Raw genomic sequence first — 21,961 nt, forward strand, 5'->3', positions numbered from 1 at the left:
TCAAAGATTATCGGTGATGGATAGGAATGTGGAACTTGACACAAACTAATCAACCATGATCTTATTGAATGGTGGTGCAGGCTTGAGGGGCCGAATGGCCTACTTCTGTTCCTATTTTGTATGTTCATCTATATATTTTGGGATGGTTAATGAAGCATTTGTAGGCCCGGTGGAATCTTAAATTCAGCTTCAGACCATTCAAATTAATAAAAAGCAAAATTCCTAATTGGTCTTGCATCATTTAACACAGCACTCTCCAACCAATTGTGTTACCTCTTTGTAGCCTCGATGTTCCTGTGGTCAGTTTGAGCTCAGTTTGAGGGAATGATTTTATTTGTCAAAAACCTTTGTTTTGTTAAAATATGGATGTTCATGGTCTTGTTAAATTTGAAATGATTTGTGTTGTGTTTTCCAGGTATTTGGTGCTTTACTGAGCTTTTTTTCATGAGGGAGCCCCAGGATGTAATTGCTCTGCGGAAAGATCCTGTGGTTCTTGATTGCCAGGCTCGTGGAGAACTTCCAATTACCATTGTCTGGCTGAAAAATGGACTGAAATTAGTGGATAGTGAGCGGATATATGTCTTATCAAATGGATCCCTTTACATCACTGAGGTTGAACATCGTAGAGGAGAGCGATCAGATGAAGGCTACTATGAATGTTTGGCTCAAAACAAGTATGGGGCCATTCTCAGTCAGAAATCCCATCTCTCTGTGGCCAGTAAGTATTTCTTTTGGTACATTTTAAACTGACCACTTTTCCCAAGGCAGATGTCATCTTTAGCATACATAGTTCAGAATAGGAGGATTCTAGGCACTCCTGGTCAGGTAAGAGCAAAGGATGTTTCTTTGGAGTTTGGTAATTAGGAACAACCTGATTGAGCTTGTGGGCTACTTGGGGTGGGACTTTTATGATGGTGGGGATTCCCGCCCAGCCAGCTGAAGCGCCACAGACGAATGCACTCCACCGATCACAGCAGCCTTGCAGCTGTTTACCACTCCTGAACATTAATTGGTTGGAGATGTGGCTTCTGCATCTTGCTTTCCAGCCAGTCCAATAAGGCCATTCAACTTTAGTTCCAGTGGCAGCAATGGCCAAGACTGGGACTACAAGCAGTAACCAGATTCCAAGTCCAGGATGGGGTAGTTTTGGGAAATCTCATGGTGGATAGAGGGGGATGGGGTATTGATGAAGAGGCTGGGGGGGCGGGGGGGTGTGGGGGTGCTGCTGCGATAGAAATGGAAAGTGGGGGGTCGGGGGTGCTGCTGCCGCATCAAAAGTGGAAAGGGCACCTCCTCCCTTCCTGCTCAAGGCCTGAGCAGGGTGACCTGTTGGACTAACCCCGCCTCTTTGCCTCACATGTCCTCCCGTGAGATTCAAAATCACCCCCCCCCCCCCCCCCCCACACACTTAAAACCCTGCCAGCAGTGGACCATAACATTCTGCCCTTACTGTGTACATTACATTGCCCGCATCTGTATTTATAATCTGTAAGCATGAGAGAGTGACTTGTAGAGTTTTTAACAAACATGCCAACCTTAAATGGGGTTGTGGCTTGTACAGGCAGTTCCATCTCGTGTTGAAGCAAATGGTTCTAAAGTGGCTTATAAAGATGAGAGAGAATGGTTGCTTTTCAAATGTCAGTCATATTTTAATTTCTAATGACTAGAAGTTATATTTGTTCATACATTCTGAAGCGGGAAAATACCCAAAATCTGATGTTTTCCATCACGTGCAACAAGCATCCTAGGCGCTGGGTTTCCGCTATTGTGATTACTGCTGGTCACTTTCTATTGAAGTTGTAATATGTGTGTTAAGAATGCATTACTAATTTTGCAATTAGTAGTAAATGGTGAAATTTTGCTGCTCCTTCCTTGGGGAAACTAGGGAGTTAAAAAGTATTGTATCTTAATCCTGACCCAAAAACCTAGTCTTGCTTGCTTTCATGTGAATAGCATTCAAGATTTCCTGCCGATTTTCAAAGCAGTTTCTCATTCTGTCGATATAGCTGCTTCATCTCAAAGTCAAACATTGAATGTGCTTTATTAGATGCTTTGGTCTTTCTGTTATGCTGAGAGATGTATTTAATTCTAGGAAATAGATCCAAAATGGTAATTTGTAAGCATGACACACAGTTATTGTTTAGGACTGTGATAAAGCACTTTGATCTATTGTAAGCAGATTACATTCATTGTTTCCAGTCATGTGGTGTTATCGCCAGCACCAGTATTCAGTGATACTTGTGTGGCACTTCTGAGAAAATCAAAAGTCTAAAGGCAGACATTGCTTAGATGCAAACAAAGTAATGGGGACATTGGTTGTACAAAGACTTCTGAAGCTGTGCAACAGCCTCTCGGTACAAGTTCATTACGTTGGACATCTTTAGTCGTGTAATCTTGTTTCTGGTATATATTTATTAGGTTTGGGTAAAATCACCATCAAAATAATTTCATTCCTTTTGAAACTTCAAACACTTGAAATTTAGCTCTCCTACATGTCAGTTCTTCAGGATTTGAGAGTAATCCCACTGTTGCTGATGCAATTAAATAATTATATTTCTTCATATACTTATTATAGGCTACAGTCACTTGAGGTTAAAGGTAATGATATCTATTTTTGGCAGTTTTATGATCGTACTTCTAAAAGTCTATTAAACTTCAACATCATTGCTTAAGTTGCACAGAATTAGAAAACCTTAGGTTTGTTCCCTGGTCTAACTAAGTTAGCTGCTCTCTGAGGGTACCAGCAAGTTGTCTAGAAATATTGGTGCAAAGGTGAGGATATGATTGAGTTGGTTGTGATCCATGTCTTGGGGGTTAGGTTCTCATTTTCAGAGAGGTTACTTCTTTGGGGTTGTTGGCACTTGTGGACCATCTCCCCAGCATCAACTTCAGGTACCTTTTGGAAGGAAAAACATCAACTAACAATACTCATTGATCATAATGTAGAACTTAAATTATCTCATAACTTTCACTTCTTAGGCAAGAATTTAAAAAGACTTTATCATGTTTTTGCAATTTATATATTCTGTTTAATCAAGTTATTATACTATTGTAATTTACAATCAGTTTGTTGAATGGCAAAAAATTGGTACCATTACATTATAGTGATGTATCAATATGTAATATCTTCTTTTCGATTGTTTCCAGGTTTTTTGTATTGGTTTAATGGAAGTACTATCTTCAAGTTTGTAGTCATATGCAAAACATTTAAAGCAAGCAGTGAAATGGTATTTTTAGTTTGAAAAGGAAATGCATTCTGAACCAGAGTCAGCAGTGGGACGCTGGAATTTTCCTTTCAGCATACTTTTTAAAAGCATTTGTCAGTAAGGTTATCCTTTATCACAGATGTGTAACGTCTGGTATAACATTTAAAGCCTTGATTTAATCCATGCAAGAACTGTTAGACATGAACACACTGGGAGGTGTCACTGATTCCAAAGTTAGAAACTAAAAGCTGATACTTGCACCATGGTCGAGAAATTGATTATTCATGTGCAAATTAAGAATTCTTTGGGTTAAAAGGTTAGAGGCTATGCAGGATGAGGTTTAGCCCTGTGATAAAGAGCAGATGACCCTTATTCATTGTCCGTAGCTTTCATGTTGTTCCTCCACAAAGTTTGTGATTGCCAGGAATTGTTCTTAAGGAATGCAGGGAATCGTATGCCTTGCCTTTAGTGTTACTGTGGAGCCTTATCACATAAGGACATCACAGCAGGTCTTTAGGGACAGTTTCGAGCTCTGAAACCCTTAAGGCTCTGTTTTCTGGTGTTCATCCATGCAGAAAGGAATTTAGCTAATTTTGCTTTCTTGAGTTCCCTTAAAGTAACTTTGAACACCAGTGTTTAAGGAAATTATTAAGATATAAAGAAAAGACTGTACATTTAATAGATTTTCCCCCCTTCTTGTAACTAGGAGACAATAGGAAGTTCTTTTCACTGCTGTTGTGTCCTTTGTGGGGCACCCTGCTGGGGAAAATGCCAACTAAACAATTGAAGGCCCATATGGGTTGCTTCAGGTCTGAGTAAGATCACAAGTGAAAAGTATTTTGCCACTGATAAGGAGTGTATGCTTCTTCACTCCTAACAATTTCATTTTTGCTTTTGACTGATTTTAGTTGTGTTTTAAGAGGATACTAGTGTAGCTCCAGAAAATTACTTTAGAATATGTTAAGTCAGTTCTCAAACTCTCAGACCATATGTACAGTGCAGGATAAATGCAAGATAGTAATTGGACTTCTGATGGAGGAAAGGACATTATGTTTTTGGAGAATAAGAATTCAAAATTATGCAGTTTAAGTTGTGTCACCATTCCATTCAGATTTGTCATTTTTAATGGAAGAATATATTTGGATATAATGTCAAGCAAAGCGTTTTGGTTTATACCAAGCAGAAACTTATCTTTTTGTATTTGACAATCCTGTTATGTATTGCCATTACCGGCAGTTAAATTGTGGTTATTAATCTGTTGAAAGCTGTCTGTGGGATTTTGTTTTACAGGTTGGCTTTGCCTCTGTACTGGAAGTTCTTTCCAGAAGCCCATGAAATTTGCACATACCTGAGAAATGGAGGGTGGATGAAGTTGGGGACGGGGCTGTATCTCCCAACCACATTGCCACCTTTTTCTTGTTGTTTAGCATCCTGCCAAAAGTTCCCAGTGTGACTAAGTGTCTAAATTGTAGTGCTTTATTGCAAGGCAACTCGCTGAAGCGCAGGATAGTTCTGGTCCTGCAATTGTTTTACAGTCTAATACTCCAAGGGACCAGTGAAAAGAATTCATTCTGGTCCCTTTGTCTGTTCTGATTATCCTAAATAAAAGGGATCTTTTTTCTTTGCTTCTGTTTGTGCAGGGATTCTAAGGTCTCCATAATTTAACAGCTGGACCTATTGATTATGTGCAGGACAATCAAGGTGATGAAGAGGAACTAGGAAAAAAAACCTCGTAATATGAATTGGGACACATTACCTTTTAAAGATTTAGGAGAGACAATGTTTGAAATAACACTCAGTTACTTTACAAGAATAAAATTGATGTGAAATGTAAAAAGTTGGGCATTTGAATGGCAGAGTAAGTCTGCTTTCCAAATTGCTCAGCCCCTTGAGTGTGTCAGAAGGGAATTTTTGACACATCCATGCTATTGTAACATAGGATAAAGAAAACAGTTGCCTAGTCCCCAGTGTGTAGAAGGGATTTTTAACACAGAAGCATTCAACTCTGGGTAATCCAGGATTCTCCCTGAAGGAGCAGCTCATGCAGCACATCCTAATGGTCTTTTTGTTTTATCCGCATTCCTGTTGCAGCCTATAACTTTGTGCATTCATTGCTGTAATCAAATGACCTTTTACCATGTTGTGAAAAATGGCTTTTTTAAACTTAATTTGAAGGGGTTAGGAACTACATAACCAGCACATAAATTAACACAACTTTAATTTGTTTATCACTGTGTTTGAATCCTTCATTTTATTTAACATTCTTCATAAAAAGAAAAGGAAAAACTCGCAGTTAAGCAGCATCTTTACCTCAGAATCCCAAAGTACTTTTCAGCCAATGTGTAATTACTGTTGTAAATGCAGGAAGTCCAGCAGCCAATTTATGCACAGTAAGATCCCACACACAGCAGTGTGATAATGACCAGATCATCTGTCTTTGAGATGCTGATTGAGTGATAAATATTTGCTAGGATTCTAGGGTTAAGGCCCCTAGTTCTTCTTTGAAATTATGTCATGGGATCTTTCACATCCATCTGAGAGCACAGCTTAATGCTTGATCCAAAAGAAGGCATCTTTGGTAGTTCAGTGCTGTACTGTGGAGTGTTGCGCTATCTGCCTCAGTTTCTGTTCTCCAATCCTGGAGTGGGACTTGAACCAACAATCTTCTGCCATGTTTCTCACACACACAAAATAAATGACCAAATTTTGGAAAATAGTTGAATTCCTTATCAAATCATTATAGTACATTTATATTAATGTCTTGCCTTTCATTGAAAAAGCTATGTTACTATGCTCCCCCCTGCATTCTTGTGCTGGGATTCTGTTTCATGCATGTTGGATGCTCTACATTATCTCAGCCAAGTGGAAACTTTCGTGTGCTTGCACACTACTTGTCAATGGGGCATAAGCAGTTGAGTTTGATCCTGTCCTTGGATGTGATCAAGAACAGGAGTCATGAGCTGATCCTTTTTTTACTCTGTCCCACCTCGTTCCCCACCACGGCAGATGTTGAAATTTGAATTCAATAAAAGTCTAACGATGACGGCGAAACCATTGTTAGTTGTCATAAAAACCCATCTGGTTCACTAAAGTCCTTTAGGGAAGGAAATCTGCCACCCTTATTGGGTCTGGCCTACGTGTGATTCAAGGTCCACAACAATGTGGTTGACTCTTAAATGGCCCAGCAAGCCACTCAGAGCAATTAGGGATAGGCAGCAAATGCTGGCCCAGCCAGCGATGCCCAAATCGCATGAATGAATTAAAACACAACTTGGGATGCTTGAGGGAGCTGTGTTCCCACTGTTACCCTGCTTGAAATTTGTTAACTCAGCACAGAACAGGAATGGCATATTTTACATTTACCTGTTAAGCCACAGTGGGAAATGTGTGTTTGAGAAATGACCTGTTCCTTGGTAGATATCTTGAATTTGACATGCAAACATGAGCCACATGCTGAGATTGGAATTTTCCATTTGGGATATGAGGAGATTCAAATCCACCAGTGACTCAACTGGCTGAGTGTCCCATGTGGGCAGAGCAAGTTTCCCATTTAACACTCCCTCTGCACTGACGTAATACAGCTCAGTAAGGAGGCAGTAGGGACTGTTATAACTGACTTAACTCGGCTAGGGAAGGGAACAAAGTCATCAAGGTTTCCATTCTGGATCAATTCCTCAGCTATTGGTGTTGGGGGGGAGGGGGGGCCTTTTCATGCCCCCCTGAATCAAATATCCTGGTGACAATCAATGTCCAGCATCACGTGTGAAAAATGGTCACATGGGTGAGATACCAGTGGGTGTCCGACAGCTGTGATGCTGTACCCTAGAGAAGAGTGGCTTCGGAAGGAAATTAATGGAAAGAAAATAGAATCCGGGGAATGGTGGGGGTAGAATATAGGAAATAAATTCATGGTTTTGATAGAATATATTTAAGTTTATTTATTAGTCACAAGTAGGCTTACGTTCACACTGCAATGAAGTTACTGTGAAAATCCCCTAATCGCCCCACTCCGACGCCTGTTCGGGTACACGGAGGGAGAATTTAGCACGGCCAAGGCATCTAACCAGCATGTCTTTTGGACTGTGGGAGAAAACCGGAGCACCCGGAGGAAACCCACGCAGTCACGGGGAGAACGTGCAGACTCCACACAGGCAGTGACCCAAGCTGGGAATCGAACCCGGGTCCCTGGCGCTGTGAGGCAGCGGTGCTAACCACTGTGCAAATATGTATTTTTAGAGGTGGGTTGGATAGTGTTATAAGATCTGGTTTGGAATAAAATTCCACTTTTGAGATTAAAGCACGCTATCTGTCAAGTTGTAGGAGTTGCGTTTGAAGTGAGTTTGAGGCAGTTGGAATTGAGGCTGGCACGTGTCCTAAATCTGTTCGAATTGTGATACTACTTGGTTGTAAAAGAAGAGCGTATGGATGGAGGAAATTGGAAAAATCTTCTGTGATACAGGAGGGTCTGATTTGTCAGTGTTGGTTAAGGTATACCAGTTGAGCAGAGTAGGCAGATCAATAAGCTGTACCTGCTGTACAAGTGGGACCATTTTTTATTGACATTGCTTATCTTGATGGGTACCAAATTCACTTTTATGGAATAAAAAAAACCGTGGGTTAGAATACTCCCTGCTCATTGATAAAGGAACTCTAAGTTGATCATTAATTTTCTAAAAACAAATACTATCATCTTCTTTTGGTCGATTTCAAATAATCTGTTCAGGTGCACTTTTTCTTGAAGTTATTTCACATTCAAATTGTTTGGAGATTATGGCCTCTTGTGCTGTTATGACTCCAGTGAATTTATTTAAGATGGAGAACTTGGATTGTCGTGTTTTCAAACATTACCAGTTTGGGAACTTGTCTCATCACAACACAAATTGATGTTTCCTATCAGATAGTTGCTCACAGCTCCCGAGCAGAAGTTTCAACTACTTCCGGTCTTGTCTGTAGTCCAACTACAGTCTGAATGGGGAATCCTCCATGTCAGTTAAGTTGAGTCAGAAGCAAACCAGATGAGTTCGAATGAAAGATCATCGACTTGAAATATCAACTGTTTCTCTCTTCACAGATGCTGCAAGACCTGCTGAGTATTTTGAACACACTGTTTTAAACAATTCAGATTGTTATATAATTTTGGGACGGCAGGGAAGAAACTACAAATTAAAAGCACTTCCCAGTTATGTTTAGATAAGTAATTTGTTTCATGAAGTGATTACAATGTTGATCTGTAGTGTTGAATTGAATTTAACAATATTATTGAGTTGTATGACTTGTTCAGTGCTGTTATTTTGATTTGATTTATTATTGTCATGTATTGGGATACAGTGAAAAGTATTGTTTCTTGCTGTTATACAGACAAAGCATAGAGTACATGGGGGGAGGAAAGAAGAGAGTGCAGAATATAGTGTTACAGTCACTGCTAGGGTGTAGTGAAAGATCAGCTTAATATATGGTAGATCCATTCAAAAGTCTGATGGCAGCAGAGAAGAAGCTGTTCTTGAGTCGGTTGGTACGTGATCTCAGGCTGGTTTGCGTAATGGACTGGGCTATGTTCACAACCCTTTGTAGTTTCTTGCAGCCTTGGTCAGAGCAGGAGCCATACCAAGTTGAGATACATCTGGAAAGGATGCTTTCTATGATGCATCTGTAAAAATTGGTGAGAGTTGTCGTGGGCATGCTGAATTTCCTTGGCCTTTTGAGAAAGTAGAGGCATTCGTGGGCTTACTTGACTGTCGCGTCAGTGTGGAGGGACCAGGACGGGTGGTTGGTGATCTGGGCACCTAGAGTCTTGAAGCTCACGACCATTCCCACTTCAGCCCCGTTGGTGTAGACGGACATGTTCTCCACTATGTTTCCTGAAGTCGATGACTATCTCCTTCATTTACTGACATTGAGGGAGAGTTTATTGTTGCACCATTTCACCAGATTCTCTATTGCTTTCCTGTTAAGAGGGCAGCGAAATGATGCTTGTTTTGAATTAAATAGTTGATGCAAGTTGAATAATTTTATCTTTGAACTGGTTTGAAACTGGCAGCGCAAAGGTGCTGATTGATTTTTAGACTGTTTTACAAAGAGTAAACAAATTGCTGCTGTGTGTGTGTGAGATGTGTTTTAATTCAAAGCAGCTCTGTGTGGATGTGCTGCAAACTGAATTAGCAGCTGCCGTGTAAATGGGATATTAGATTAAACGTGAAGATGAGCCAGGAGCACCTGCTTGTTGTAATAGCAAATCTGATTGATTTCCTTTAGGACAGTAGGACCTATTAGAAGATCCAAACTTTTCCCCCTCCTAGTGGTGGGGGAGAGCAGAACATGAAACCAACCATGACCTGTATTATTTTACTGATTTGCTGCTTCATGTTACCTTGCATGATGCTAGTGTTAGGAATAAACAAGCACTGTATGTGAAACATGTTCGGGGTGATGGTTAACGCTACTCCCTTTTGTCTAATCAACAAAGTGCAATTTATCTGTTGACATGTTGCTGATGGCAATTTGTTTTACTTTTCATGTTTATGTAGCAGTGGAGTTCTCCATGGGGGTGTGGAACCTGTTTTCCTCTAGTTCTCAAAATTGCAATAGCATCTTCCGGGACTTGCAGGTGTGAAAGGTTGAGCACCTGGACAGACTCTGCACTGCGTCTTGGGGGCACATCTCAGCCTCATTACTGGCATTCTATTCTGTCGCAATTTTAAAAAGAACAGCTTTCACTTCACCAAGGTTGCATTTTTCCCCTTTGTCGACTGAAATCGCTCAGGTTGGACCTTGTGGCTATCAGTCACAGGAAACCGTCACTGTATTGAATTTGAGTCCAAGTCACAGAGGTGAAATTCAGGAGAAACCTTCAGTGCAATTCTATCTTTGCCACCAATCCCCACCCCTCAATGTGGATAAGTGAATGGTTCATCCAGTGTTTACTAAGAGTCCTTAGTGAATGATACTGAGGTTTCTGGGCTTGCTCACTCCATTATAGCACTGAGACCTAGAACAGCTACACTGTGTGGTTGGCGGGGGTGGGGGGTGGTGTGCATGTCAAGGTGGGTGGAGGAGCTAACCCTTTATATTAAAGATGTATTCCACCTCACCCCGCTCCCCCACCCCCAGAGAAACAGTTGCTACTTTTCAGCATCATTTTGAGTGCTTAATGTCGAAAGGTTATATAATGTACTTTTTACAACTGGATTTCTTGGAGGTAATGAAACTTTTAAAGACAATTTCTCACTGGTTTTGACTCTGGATATTTTGGTGCCTCTCCAAAAAAAGTCCTCACTTTGTCATTGAGAGCATGATAAAACACACTGCCTGAAGGGAGATTAATATTGACAACGCAAAGCAGTCTCATTCACAAATGACTTTTTACAAGTTTTTAAAGCAAATTTTAAGTAGAAGCAGGCCATGTACATTGTAACTAGAAAGAAAATTCAACTCTGGACAGCCTGAAATATCCCATTTTAGAAAATATTTTTAACTTGGTTGTGTAGTTATGCGTAGTACTAACCTTGAAGGGGGGGGGGTGGAAGGTTTGTTGGTAGAACTTGTGTGCGTGTGAGATCTGTGTTTGTGGTCAGAATGGCACATTTATTCTAGCATAATTGAATTTTACATCTAATAGAATAATGCTAAATCGATTAAAGAGCAGGGGTCTTGTGCGCCATGAAGCTGTGTTACGGCCAACAGTTACAGGTTCATCCCCAAAATATCGTATTTGATGTGAATAATGCATATAGGAAACCTTGCATGATTGGCTGAATGCTGTGCCTGGTCGCTACAGTCCAACTTGTATTGAATTAGCTGATCTTTGCTCAGCAGACAATTGTGGTGGTGCAGTTGCACTCCAGTGTCTAAGACTAGGGAGGGGGGGAAAGTTAGCTTGTGTATCCCCACCTCTCCACCCCACCAGGAGTGAAATCTGGATGAGTGGCAGGATTGGGGGTGTTTCTAAAGCCCCTGTTTAGGCTGTAACAGGCAGAAAAGGATGGCTATGTGGCTGAGGTACCATAGGGCTGCTGGTACCTGTACAAATGTGCTGCTCCAGGCTTCAATCCTGCAAAGACAAGACAAGAGAAGAGAGGACTAAAAACCCATTTGAAGTGTGGGTTGGTTTTATTTTGAAATCCAGCCTGCACTAAATAGTGAGACAACATATGGGACCTTTCACCTCCTGGGACTTTGATTTGCATCTTGCCTAGACTAATGGGGATGAAAGTCTCCTGCCTTGATGACCAAAAATGGTCAGCCAAATGAGTTTGGGCAGTGTGAAGTCAGTTTCTATAGGTGCAAGCCCACAGAGTGTAGCTGCCCCGTTTATGCCTCGGTGCGACTGAAGATTTACTGCTGAATTTACCCCAGGGACTAAGAAGATGGGTAGAATAGGAAATGAAAATTTTCAATGGATGCTGTAAATATAGTCTAGTTAGGTTGTATTAGGAAGTTTAGCCTGCATCGAAGGCTGCGGCATCTGCCTTCAGAGTCCTTGAAGTTAAAGCTGCTTTCAAAAAGAGTGCAAAATACTCATTTTCACCAGTAATGACTACAGTCACAGAGTTCAGTTGATGTTGGACTAGAGGGACGTCTCTAATTTTTAACTGATAGTAACAACAATAATCAAGTCATATTTGATATCACCTCATTACTCTTTCACCACCAGTTTGCAGATTTTAGTTAAGCTGTCTGGAAACGTATGTTCACTTTGGTGAATTAAAAAAAAAAAATCTCTTTCCAGTCTGGCTAATTAATATTATAAACATCAGCTCGACAAACGACTTGTGGTGCCCAGAATGAATAGTGCTCAGGCTTTCTCCCCTTGTGTAAAAAGGTGATGAAGAAATTCTGATCCATTTTAGTTTGGGGCTGGTCAGACATATGACAATGTGTATCCCACTGCAGTTATAAAATGAGCAGAAAAAGTAGCCAGTAGGATACCCAAGAATTAAAATTTAGTAGCCTGGATATCGGGTTACTGTGATTTTCAAACACTGATAGGGTTATTGACATTTAATCAGTGTAACCTTTTGCCCTCAGTAGGAAAAATGGCTTCCGTTTAGAATGTTGACATTTTGACAAAAATGGGAGACATCTGAAGATGGGAATTCATTATGGCAACTATATGTTTCCTAAACTAGCATTTACGGTTACAACGCCAACACTTTAAAAAATATTTTGAGAGCTGCATAACATTGACTTAACAGACAAATAATTTGATGAGTTACTGTACCTGTTTTTAAATTGTGGTTTACGCTCAAAGCCCCTTCCATTGTTGGCCTAATAAGTGTAACATAGCCCCGAGGCTATAACTTGTGTTATCACTGCCTCACTTCAATAGCAGTCATTGAGTTTATCTACACAATGACAGGCATTCATCATTTTATGTATAAAGCTTGTGTATGTCATTCAGCCATGGGCAAAAACTGGAAACGTCAAGCTTTGTTAAATCATTCATCGTCTTTTCGAACTGCTTTTTAGTCATCTCCTTCCTGCATATTGGAATCTGGCTACTAATGAATTCATCGAGAAAATATTAATTAAGTGGTAACTTCTTTGTTTGGTTCCAAACATGCAAAGCTTTAAATTACTTCAAAGCACTGATTATATGCAAAGGCTGTGGTCAAAATATTTGAGTGAGAGCAGGAGGGCAGTTATCTTGCTCTATTCTATTTCATAGTAACAATGAAACCCGAGTTCTGCCACTATTTAAAATTAAGTGACAGTCTGATCCTCTGACACATGGCAACAGTGCTTGTGTCCCTTCTATATTAAGGTGCAAATGGTACACACTTTAAAAACAATATCCTTGAAATACGCAGCGGGTCGGGTAGCATCTGTGGAGAGGGAAAGGGTTAATGTTTCCGGTGACAATTGGCCACAACTAATGTCAATTAGGGTAGAATTAGTGGATCTCATGATGTGAATTATTTTAACAAAATACTATAATTGGACTCCGCTCTGGAAACATAAAATCCAGTCTCCAGCTTTCTACTTATCTCTCTCTTGAAGGTTTCGAACCAGTCCCAAGGGCTCTGACTGTCCCCTGGTGTCTCTCCCAATGGGCATTCCTTATGCATGAGCTGCCCAATAGGCTGTTCAATTGTGACATCTCAAGCGATCCTGATCCCAATCTTTTGCAAAATCCACGTTGCATGCATTTTGGTCACTGGACAGCAGTTGGGAGAGGTAGCTTCTGTTTCTACGCCCTCTCTTCCCTCACCCAGGAATATCAGAGGGGTGTGGAAGTTTTTGTTCATTAAGCTCTTCCATATCTGGGGAAACTTTTTTAGTGGGGCGGAATTCATTCAAAAGTAACAACTGCATGTTTCATATTGCATATTCCGCTACGATTCCAAATATATGAAATCAAAGTAATTGATTTCATTTACACATTTTTCTGAAAAAACGTGGGCTTTCTTCATTTAGTTTTGATAAGATTGTATATTTGTAGAGGGGGTGGTTGAGGTTGTTGAACTAGAAAATACTGCTGAGAGCGTTTGGACAAAATGTACTAGGCAGCTGAAAGCAAGCTTTTTATTTTGCTAAAGACAATAGTTACAGTAATTGAGCTGATTATTAAAGCTAATTGTTGGCCAGACCTTGTAAATCAATCCTTATTGCACCTCTGCAGTACTGTATTACTAACTATTCCTTCGGTTTGTAAAGAATTGCTTCCACACCGTAACGGATTTCGGGGATTAAGCCCGTAAGTAGGCAAACTCCAAAAGTGCACATTGTTAAATGTCTCAAAGATCAAAACGAGTTCATTTTAACATTTTTGATCAAATAAAATTTCCTTCACTGGGATGGTATCGGGTTTTTAAAAAAAAAAATGTTTCTCTGGAACAAAAGAACTGCAGGAAAGTCAGTTCCTTCCCCCTGTGGCAAGGCAGTGACATCTTAAAATGATGGTATGGCCAACACAATAACCTGAAAACTTAGGAGCTGCCACAAAGCCTTTGCAGGGGCTACCCGGTGACCTCTGGGTTCTGGGGCCAGACTATTCATAGGAGAATTCGCTTTGTTATCTTTTGGCAGTGGTCAGTGAACTCTAGCAGGCTTTGCTAACCACCCTAGCAACAAACGATCGTCTCCATCTACCTCTGATTAATTTAGTTCACTCCGCTGGCATATTTGTTCCTCCTAGTGCCTTTCTTTCCGAAAGAATCCGTTTTTGAGAAGCAGCCATTTAAAGCGAGAAAAGGGATTCTGCTTGACTGAGTGGCTTGCTGTTTTGCAAATGATTTAAAAGTTTTAAAATTGTCAGCGTATCCTATTAACTCGCTCCTAATCAAAAAGTCATGTTGGATGTTTTGGCAGAATCTGTGTTGGGAGTTTTAAGTGCAGGCATGGTTTGGGCAGAGACGATTTACTAGCAAAAGAAAAGTTCACAAATTTTGCCTGATCCTGCGTGAGGACTATGTGTGTTCACTTCTGCTGGTTTGCCACTCTACATTTCCCTTGATCACAGCATGCAGTAGGTTTATGGCTATTTGCATATGAAGTGACAAAATGACCCTTTTGAGCCAGCTCTGATTTGTGGAAGATCAGGCTACATTCCTCTGCAAAATGAGCTCAGTTGGAGTCAGGAAAAAAAAAAGCAGGACCCTGAGCTTTTCCAGTGGATGTGTTGGACTTCAGATTGTGACGTTCAGAAAGAAAGCAAATTGCAGAGTGGTCTCTGTCCACTGTGAAGTCTTTCAAATCTATTTATAATGGCAATATGTGATGGTAAGAGGTGAGTCAAAATATGGACTGCCTCTCTGACAGAACTATTAGGTTTATTAAATCAACTGAATGGAAGAACTACCAGTTACATGAACTAAAATACAAAAGCAAGGATTTTGGAATATAATGGATATTAAAAAGACTAATGTGTAATACCCATCTTTTTGGTAGGAGTTAAGCACTATAATGAACATCAGAACAGAAGTAGGCCATTCAGCCCTTCGAACCCACTCTGCCATTCAATAAGATCATGGCTGATCTGTGGCCTAACTCCATGTACCTGCCTGTGTACTATGCCCTAGGCCTATACCCTTTGATACCCCTGCTCAATAAAAGAAATGTCTTTCTCTGACTTAAACCTATCAATTGAAAAGCATCCACCCCGCAGTTTGAGGAAGAGTTCCAAACTTCCACCACTCTGTGTAGAAGTTATGGCAGCTGGTTCTAGAGCCTTCAATTGGTGGAAACAGTTTATCCTTATCCACATTGTCCTTCCCTGTAAATATTTTGTAGACTTCTATCAGATCATCCCTCAACCTCCTGAATTCGCGAGAATAAAGAGTAAACATTAATAATTTCTGATCCTCCCAGATCTTGTTTAAAGCAATTTGTATGTTTTTTCCTAACTTAAAATTTATATTTAATTGTTAACATAGAACAGCACAGTACAGGCCCTTCGGCCCACGATGTTGTGCCGAACCTTTTCCGAAACCAAGATCAAGCTATCCCACTCCCTATCATTCTAGTGTGCTCCATGTGCCTATCCAATAACCGCTTGAAAGTTCCTAAAGTGTCCGACTCCACTATCACAGCAGGCAGTCCATTCCACACCCCAGCCACTCTGAGTAAAGAACCTACCTCGTACATTCCTCCTATATCTTCCACCACGAACCTTATAGTTATGCCCCCTAGTAACAAGCTACATCCACCCGAGGAAATAGTCTCTGAATATCCACTCTATCTATCCCCCTCATCATCTTATAAACCTCTGTTAAGTCGCCTCTCAATCCCCTCCGCTCTAAAGAGAAAAGCTCTAGTTCTCTCAACCTTTCCTCATAAGACCTACCCTCCAAACCATCCTGGTAAATCTCCTTTGCACACTTTCCAGCGCTTCCACATCCTTCTTATAGTGAGGTGACCAGAACTGCACACAATATTCCAAATGTGGTCTCACCAAGGTGCTGTACAGTTGCAGCATAACCCCACGGCTCTTAAACTCAAACCCCCTGCTAATAAACACTAACACACAATAGGCCTTCTTCACGGCTCTATCCACTTGAGTGGCAACCTTCAGAGACCTGTGGATATGAGCCCCAAGATCTCTCTGTTCCTCCACATTCCTCAACCCTACCTTAATCCGCATTCAAATTTGTCCTACCAAAATGAATCATTGTAGCATTACTTTCAACTGTTTTGTAATTAAGCTGTAAAGATGTCCGTGTTTTACAGTGAGCTGTGTTTTTAACTCCTCAATGAGATCTTGCCCTACTTCTCACGTTGCTCAGCTGTCCAAAAGAGATGCTATTGGTCTGTGCTGAGTTTGTGGATCCTCAGCTTCTTTCTTGGTGAAGAATTGCAGTTGTCCTCAGTCAGAATGTGGGGAATCGAACAAGTTTGTTGCCCTTTCCAGTAACTTAACCTCATAGTATAAATTATCCAGCAATTTTTTTTCCATTTTTGTTGAAGATTTATAACTATAGCCTGGAGCTAATTCTAATCTCTTATGTGGATGTTATAATCTTGTATGTGGGTGAGCCCAGCATCAGGTTCAGTTGTCAGGGCTCCCCATCATCAAACTGTGCACTGGTACTCTGTCTCAGATCACATGAGGAATGACAGCAATGGGCAAAGTGCCAAGGGGCTATCGCTGCACATTGCACTTCGAATCAGATCTAGCTGGAGTTGGCATCTTTCGGGGAGGAAGAATATTATCAAAGACACTGCTTGCTTTTCCACCCCCCCCCCCCCCCCCCCCCCCACCCCCCTGACTAATTGGTTAAATTTGAGAACGTAATGATCACAACACCAATACAAGTTCAGAATGGAAGCAGACTTTGACTCACTCAATCAATGTAAACGTAAAGACGCTAATTATTAAGGCACATAATCACAGATTACAGAATTTAAAACATTGTCAAGAATCTGATCTCATACAATTTTGGATTATTTCGTCAACGTAAACCAACTACATTGAATTTATAATTTGTAGATTGCTTAAGTAAATCTTGTTAGAAAATGTAGGTAAGCCGTCCAGTCATTCTTCCAGTTTAAAAAAATCTTTGATTTGTAATTATGACTAGATAATGAAAATTCTTTTAATGTTCTACATGAATGCCGAGTATATACATATTATACACGGTCATTACATTGCACTTCACACTTTTTCTTTAGAAGCTCATGTTGAATGATCACAGATGTGGTTTCGTGTAGCATTGATGAAGTTGATGTTTTGCCTAGTGTCCAAACTAATGCTGATGTATTTTATTGATCTTCACAGATGGCAGATAAGCAAGTTGCCTTTTTCCCCTTTGTTAAGCCTGAATAAACCTCAATGGCAATGTGTGCTACTTGTTCACTGGTTTAGAAATGGTCAGTTGTCAATGATTAATTTCTCATTTTGTGACTTTTTTGTGGTGGGGGGGGGAAAGTAAAAAAGGAACTTTGAATTGAATAACGCTTGCTGGATGTAACGTGTTGGAGCATGTCTGAGAAAGGTGCTGTTGGGCATGCGTGGTGTACGGATCTTTTATTTTTAAAAGCACGCATTCGCTGTTGAAGTAAATTGCTTATTTTGAGGATCCCATTTCCTGCCACTTGCTTATCCAATTGGTTTCCATTTTCCAGGGGGGGCTGACATGTTACTGCTGAGAGCACTGGTTTTGGATTTAAGGAACAATCTATCAGCGGTGTCATTTGTCAGCTCTGAAGCACTGTGGCAGCAGATAGTTTCTTTCTCTCTGATGTAGGTTTCACTCAAGCAAAACTTATGAGCTGCCGAGGAAAGAGACGCTAGCTTTTCCTTCCAGTGGACCTAATGAGCATTAAAAGGCAGATCCAACCATTTAACCTCCTGCCTTTGTTTGAGTGAGCATGACAAGCAGCACTAGATGAAATATGATCTACAATAAGTTCTTTTCCTGCAACATTTTTCAACAGTGTATTGCTTTATTTGGCGTATTTACAGTGTTCACCAATTTTTTTTAAAAAGCTGATTCACATTATGGTTCCAAATTTTTAAAAAAATCCTGATTATAGGACAACAGTGTGAGGTCTTATTGCAATATTCTGGGGCTTAATTTTGTTAGATTCCTCTGTCAATATTTTTTGCTTACCCTTTTCCTGGGTTACGGTTCTACAATGACTTATTGCTGCCTATTGGCAGGCTTTTAATGTGCAGAGCAACATATCTAAGTCTTCACCCAAGGTAAAAATACTAACTGCTGGCTAGCGATGTGGAGGGGAACACACAGGCCAGTTTTTCTATCTCTAACCGTTGTAGCTGTCACCATATTACTAGATTAGTCAATAGCGCAGACTGGGGATTGGATGTTAATTTTTTTTTTTAAAAAACTGCTTTCCAGCAAGTTGGTTGATGAATAACTATAAATAGTCGAAGTCTTGTTTATACCTGATTTAGAGGAAAAAGCGAACACAAAGATGGACAGTGCGTTCATCATTGTCACCTAATGTTGAGCAATAATGAGACAGTGATACATTTCCTATTTTTGACTCCGAGATGTAAACTACGAGATGAACCTGATAATTACTAACCACTAAATGCTCTCAAATAGAAAATGCTTTTTAAATGAGGTAAATTCATTGTCCTGTTCTCATTCAGAGCAAAACTCCAGTTAATGTTTTTCAATATAAACACACTCAGGATTCAGCATTTACCTGCTAAATGTGCCATGTTTAAAGCTTCAAAATAAATACTCATGGGAGAAATTTGTTGAAGGTAAAGTCACCATTGTCCCAGATGACCATCGGCTGCTCTCCCCTTTTTGGGGGGGGGGGGGGGGGTGATTTTAACCTGAGGATCACCGGGGGGGGGGGGGGGGGGGGGGGGGGTGGTGATTTTAACCTGAGGATCACCGGGGGGGGGGGGGGGGGGTGATTTTAACCTGAGGATCACCACACCTCCAGAGAGGGGCAAGGTTGAGAAGGTGAGGCCTTCATAGAGCTATGGGTAAGGGCAGGAGAGTTGGACTAACTGGATAGTTCTTCCAAATGGATCCAAAGGACCTACTGCACTGTACTATTCTATGATTCACTGAAACCTATAGTTCAAAATTTAATGACCTCCAATTCTATATTGTTAATTTGTAAACTACATATTTTTAGTTTTGGTGCGCTATATATTTGTCACAATAACTAAACAATTCTTCTAAAAAATTCAGTGTGAAAACAATAATTAGAAATAAAATGGTGCTTTTGCCTTCCCTTTCCCTTCTAAATGTAGCAGCTGTACGCTAGTGTGCCATTTTAATGGGTGCCAAGTACCACCTCCATTCTGCCCAGTATCAGTGGACTACTTGAGTCCAGGTGGCATGATGACTAAGGCAGATGTTACCTCACTGTGTCCAAAAATGCATTTCTAACTGGGGTTGCCAGACAGCAGTTATGATGGACATCTGGTTGGGTTCTCCCGTCCAATTCCTGTTCTGAAGCATTGAAAGCTGTTGTACTGTATGTGCTATTTCTGTTCTGGTTGAGATCCTTCTATCATTTATCTTTATCTGCTCTCCAGAAAGTAGAGAAAATTTAGAAAAGAACTTAGCAATGTGAAGAAAAATGTCATATGCTGAAAAGAAGTTATCTCTGTTTTCAGTATTTTTCTTTATATTGCTAAGTTTTTTCTAAATGTTGTTCTTCCCTAACCAGATCTTATGCTCAAATGTAATTATGCAAGTATTTTAGTCTTCCAGTACCGTACCTAGGTGGGCTAATCTTGGTGAGCTGAGACGCTGTCCCGAGCTTGTTTCAGCCAGCATAGCTGAGTCTCCCCCAACAAGCACGTTTGCTCTCCAGCAGAGGTCACTGAGTAGTGACCAGGTGCAGGACATTTTGATTTACCACTGTTGCCTCCACGCCCCCTCCCCAAAGCTCAGGGATACTGGTCAGTTGTTGTACTCCTCCTACTGGTCTGCCTGAAATCCGTTCACTCAGTGAAGACTTTCCTGATCTGAGTAGTCCCGTATATTTGTACCATTTAACCACCTGAGCTGCACAGGGAATTGCATGGTTTCCTTTCTCTGTTTTACGTTTTCAGAAATGTGCGTCACAGCTTTGTATTATATATGGTGCTCGTCCTCCATCCCCATCCTGTCATGGATAGCATGGGCTGGTTAAACTTCATGTAAAAGTCATTCATGGAGATGAGATTATTTACGCTTTTAAAGAACCTTGCATATTGTTCTTCAGACTTTCAAGTAGGCACTTGAGAATGATTTACCGTGACGACTGTACTGTACACATACAAATTGTTCTAAACTTCTAACATGTTACTGCTTGGGATGAGAGATCCTTTACCATTTAGTCAGAATCTCCAGCATCCAAACAAAGAATTTCACCAATTGTACTTTCTGCATGGTGAAGCTATTCTTAGGCACTGGAATGCGAGCAATGTGTAGAATGCAGTGAATATTTCCTGATTTGTAAATGCTTCTTAAAATCTTAACTCGTCAGTTTAAAAAATGCATTTGTTCGTCAGGTAGAATCATAGAATCCCCTACAGTGCTGAAGGAGGCCATTTGACCCATCGAGTCTGCACTGACCAGAATCACACCCAGGCCTTATTCCCGTGACCGTGCATATTTACCCTGCCCCCCCCGACGCTAGGGCCAATTTAGCATGGCCAATCAACCTAACCCGATGTTAAAAGGAGCATTGTTAAGACTGAAAAATTAATTTTTAAAAATGGGGTGGGTTGACTTCTTGCTGGTTTTGTGGAGGTTCTTGTGAATTGTAGGTGTGAACACCTGAAAATCAAAGGCAATGTTCAACTACTGTATGAATTGTCCCGACAATCACTGAAGGGCCCTGACAAATAGACCAGGCAGAGTAAAAGCATGTGCTTTTACTGAACGAACAGCAGCCACACAAGTTGAAATGCTTTGAAGCAGCCTAATGTGGCTTATTGGGTGTCACCCAAGCCATTTCCTGCTTTTCACAGCCTAGGAAAGAGCCAAGAGATTTTTGATTAGTGCATCAGTTTTATTGCACTCCTCTGTGGCAAGATATTCATGCGTATTTAATAGATGGGGCGCAGAAGAGCACAAATTAAAGCATGAGTGTATAACTTCATTGTATAATTTTGTCAAACCGTAGAAACACTGTTTTCTCATGCATTGATATGTGAAGAATGTTAATTTGCATGCAGAATGGTCTTTATGTGGCATGGGTGCTGTAAGATATATTTGCCACATCCAACTAAAATTCTAGTTGACTTGGAGTTTATCATTCCTAAGTTAATCATCCTGTTTTTAAAAACACATTTTGACTCATTTCTAGTTTGTCACCAGAATAGATAAGTTGGCTTTTTTTTGGGTTCGGGAGACGGTATTTTTCTTCGGGCTATTCCTTTGAGAGCTGCTGAAGCAAGAACTTCCAAGAAATGGGCAGGATGGCATACCACTATTGCACGAAGAATAATGAGATTGCCGTTGACATCTCTGAGGAAACCTTTGTTCTGTGCTGACCTGGCAACTGACCTCTTGTTTACTCTGTTGCTTTGCTTAGTGTTTCAGCTTCTCGGGTTACAGAACAATTGAGCAAATTAGCAGTAGAGTTTCAATGGGGGGGGGGGGGGGGAGAGAAAAAAAATACTACTGTTTTCTGTGTGAAAGTCTGAAGAGATACCTCTTGCTGTTTTTTCCAAAGTGTGCAAGCATGGAGACAGTCGATGAATTTTGTTCAGTAAAGCTTTGACGGGGTTTACATAAGCGATTGGATAATGTAGGCAGTAAAGGGCTTCGGATGATTTTGTGGCAGCAAAGGCAGGAAAAGCTGTGATACGCACAATGTGTCTTAAGAATCCCAAT

General features: G+C 40.6%; 1 protein-coding gene across 1 annotated transcript in view; it reads left to right on the plus strand.

Moving 5' to 3' along the window:
- Nucleotides 1–414: 414 nt before the first annotated feature.
- LOC144511024 (protogenin-like) overlaps nucleotides 415–21,961 on the plus strand; it is a gene marked incomplete at its 5' end in the record, with an annotated part of 119,503 nt that continues 97,956 nt past the window's right edge. The window contains one exon of the mRNA XM_078240999.1: nucleotides 415–718. Within this exon, the coding sequence (XP_078097125.1) occupies nucleotides 415–718 (304 nt within the window). The remainder of the gene's footprint in view (nucleotides 719–21,961) is intronic.

This window comes from Mustelus asterias, chromosome 24, assembly GCF_964213995.1.
Source record: "Mustelus asterias chromosome 24, sMusAst1.hap1.1, whole genome shotgun sequence".
NCBI classification, from domain to species: domain Eukaryota; kingdom Metazoa; phylum Chordata; class Chondrichthyes; order Carcharhiniformes; family Triakidae; genus Mustelus; species Mustelus asterias.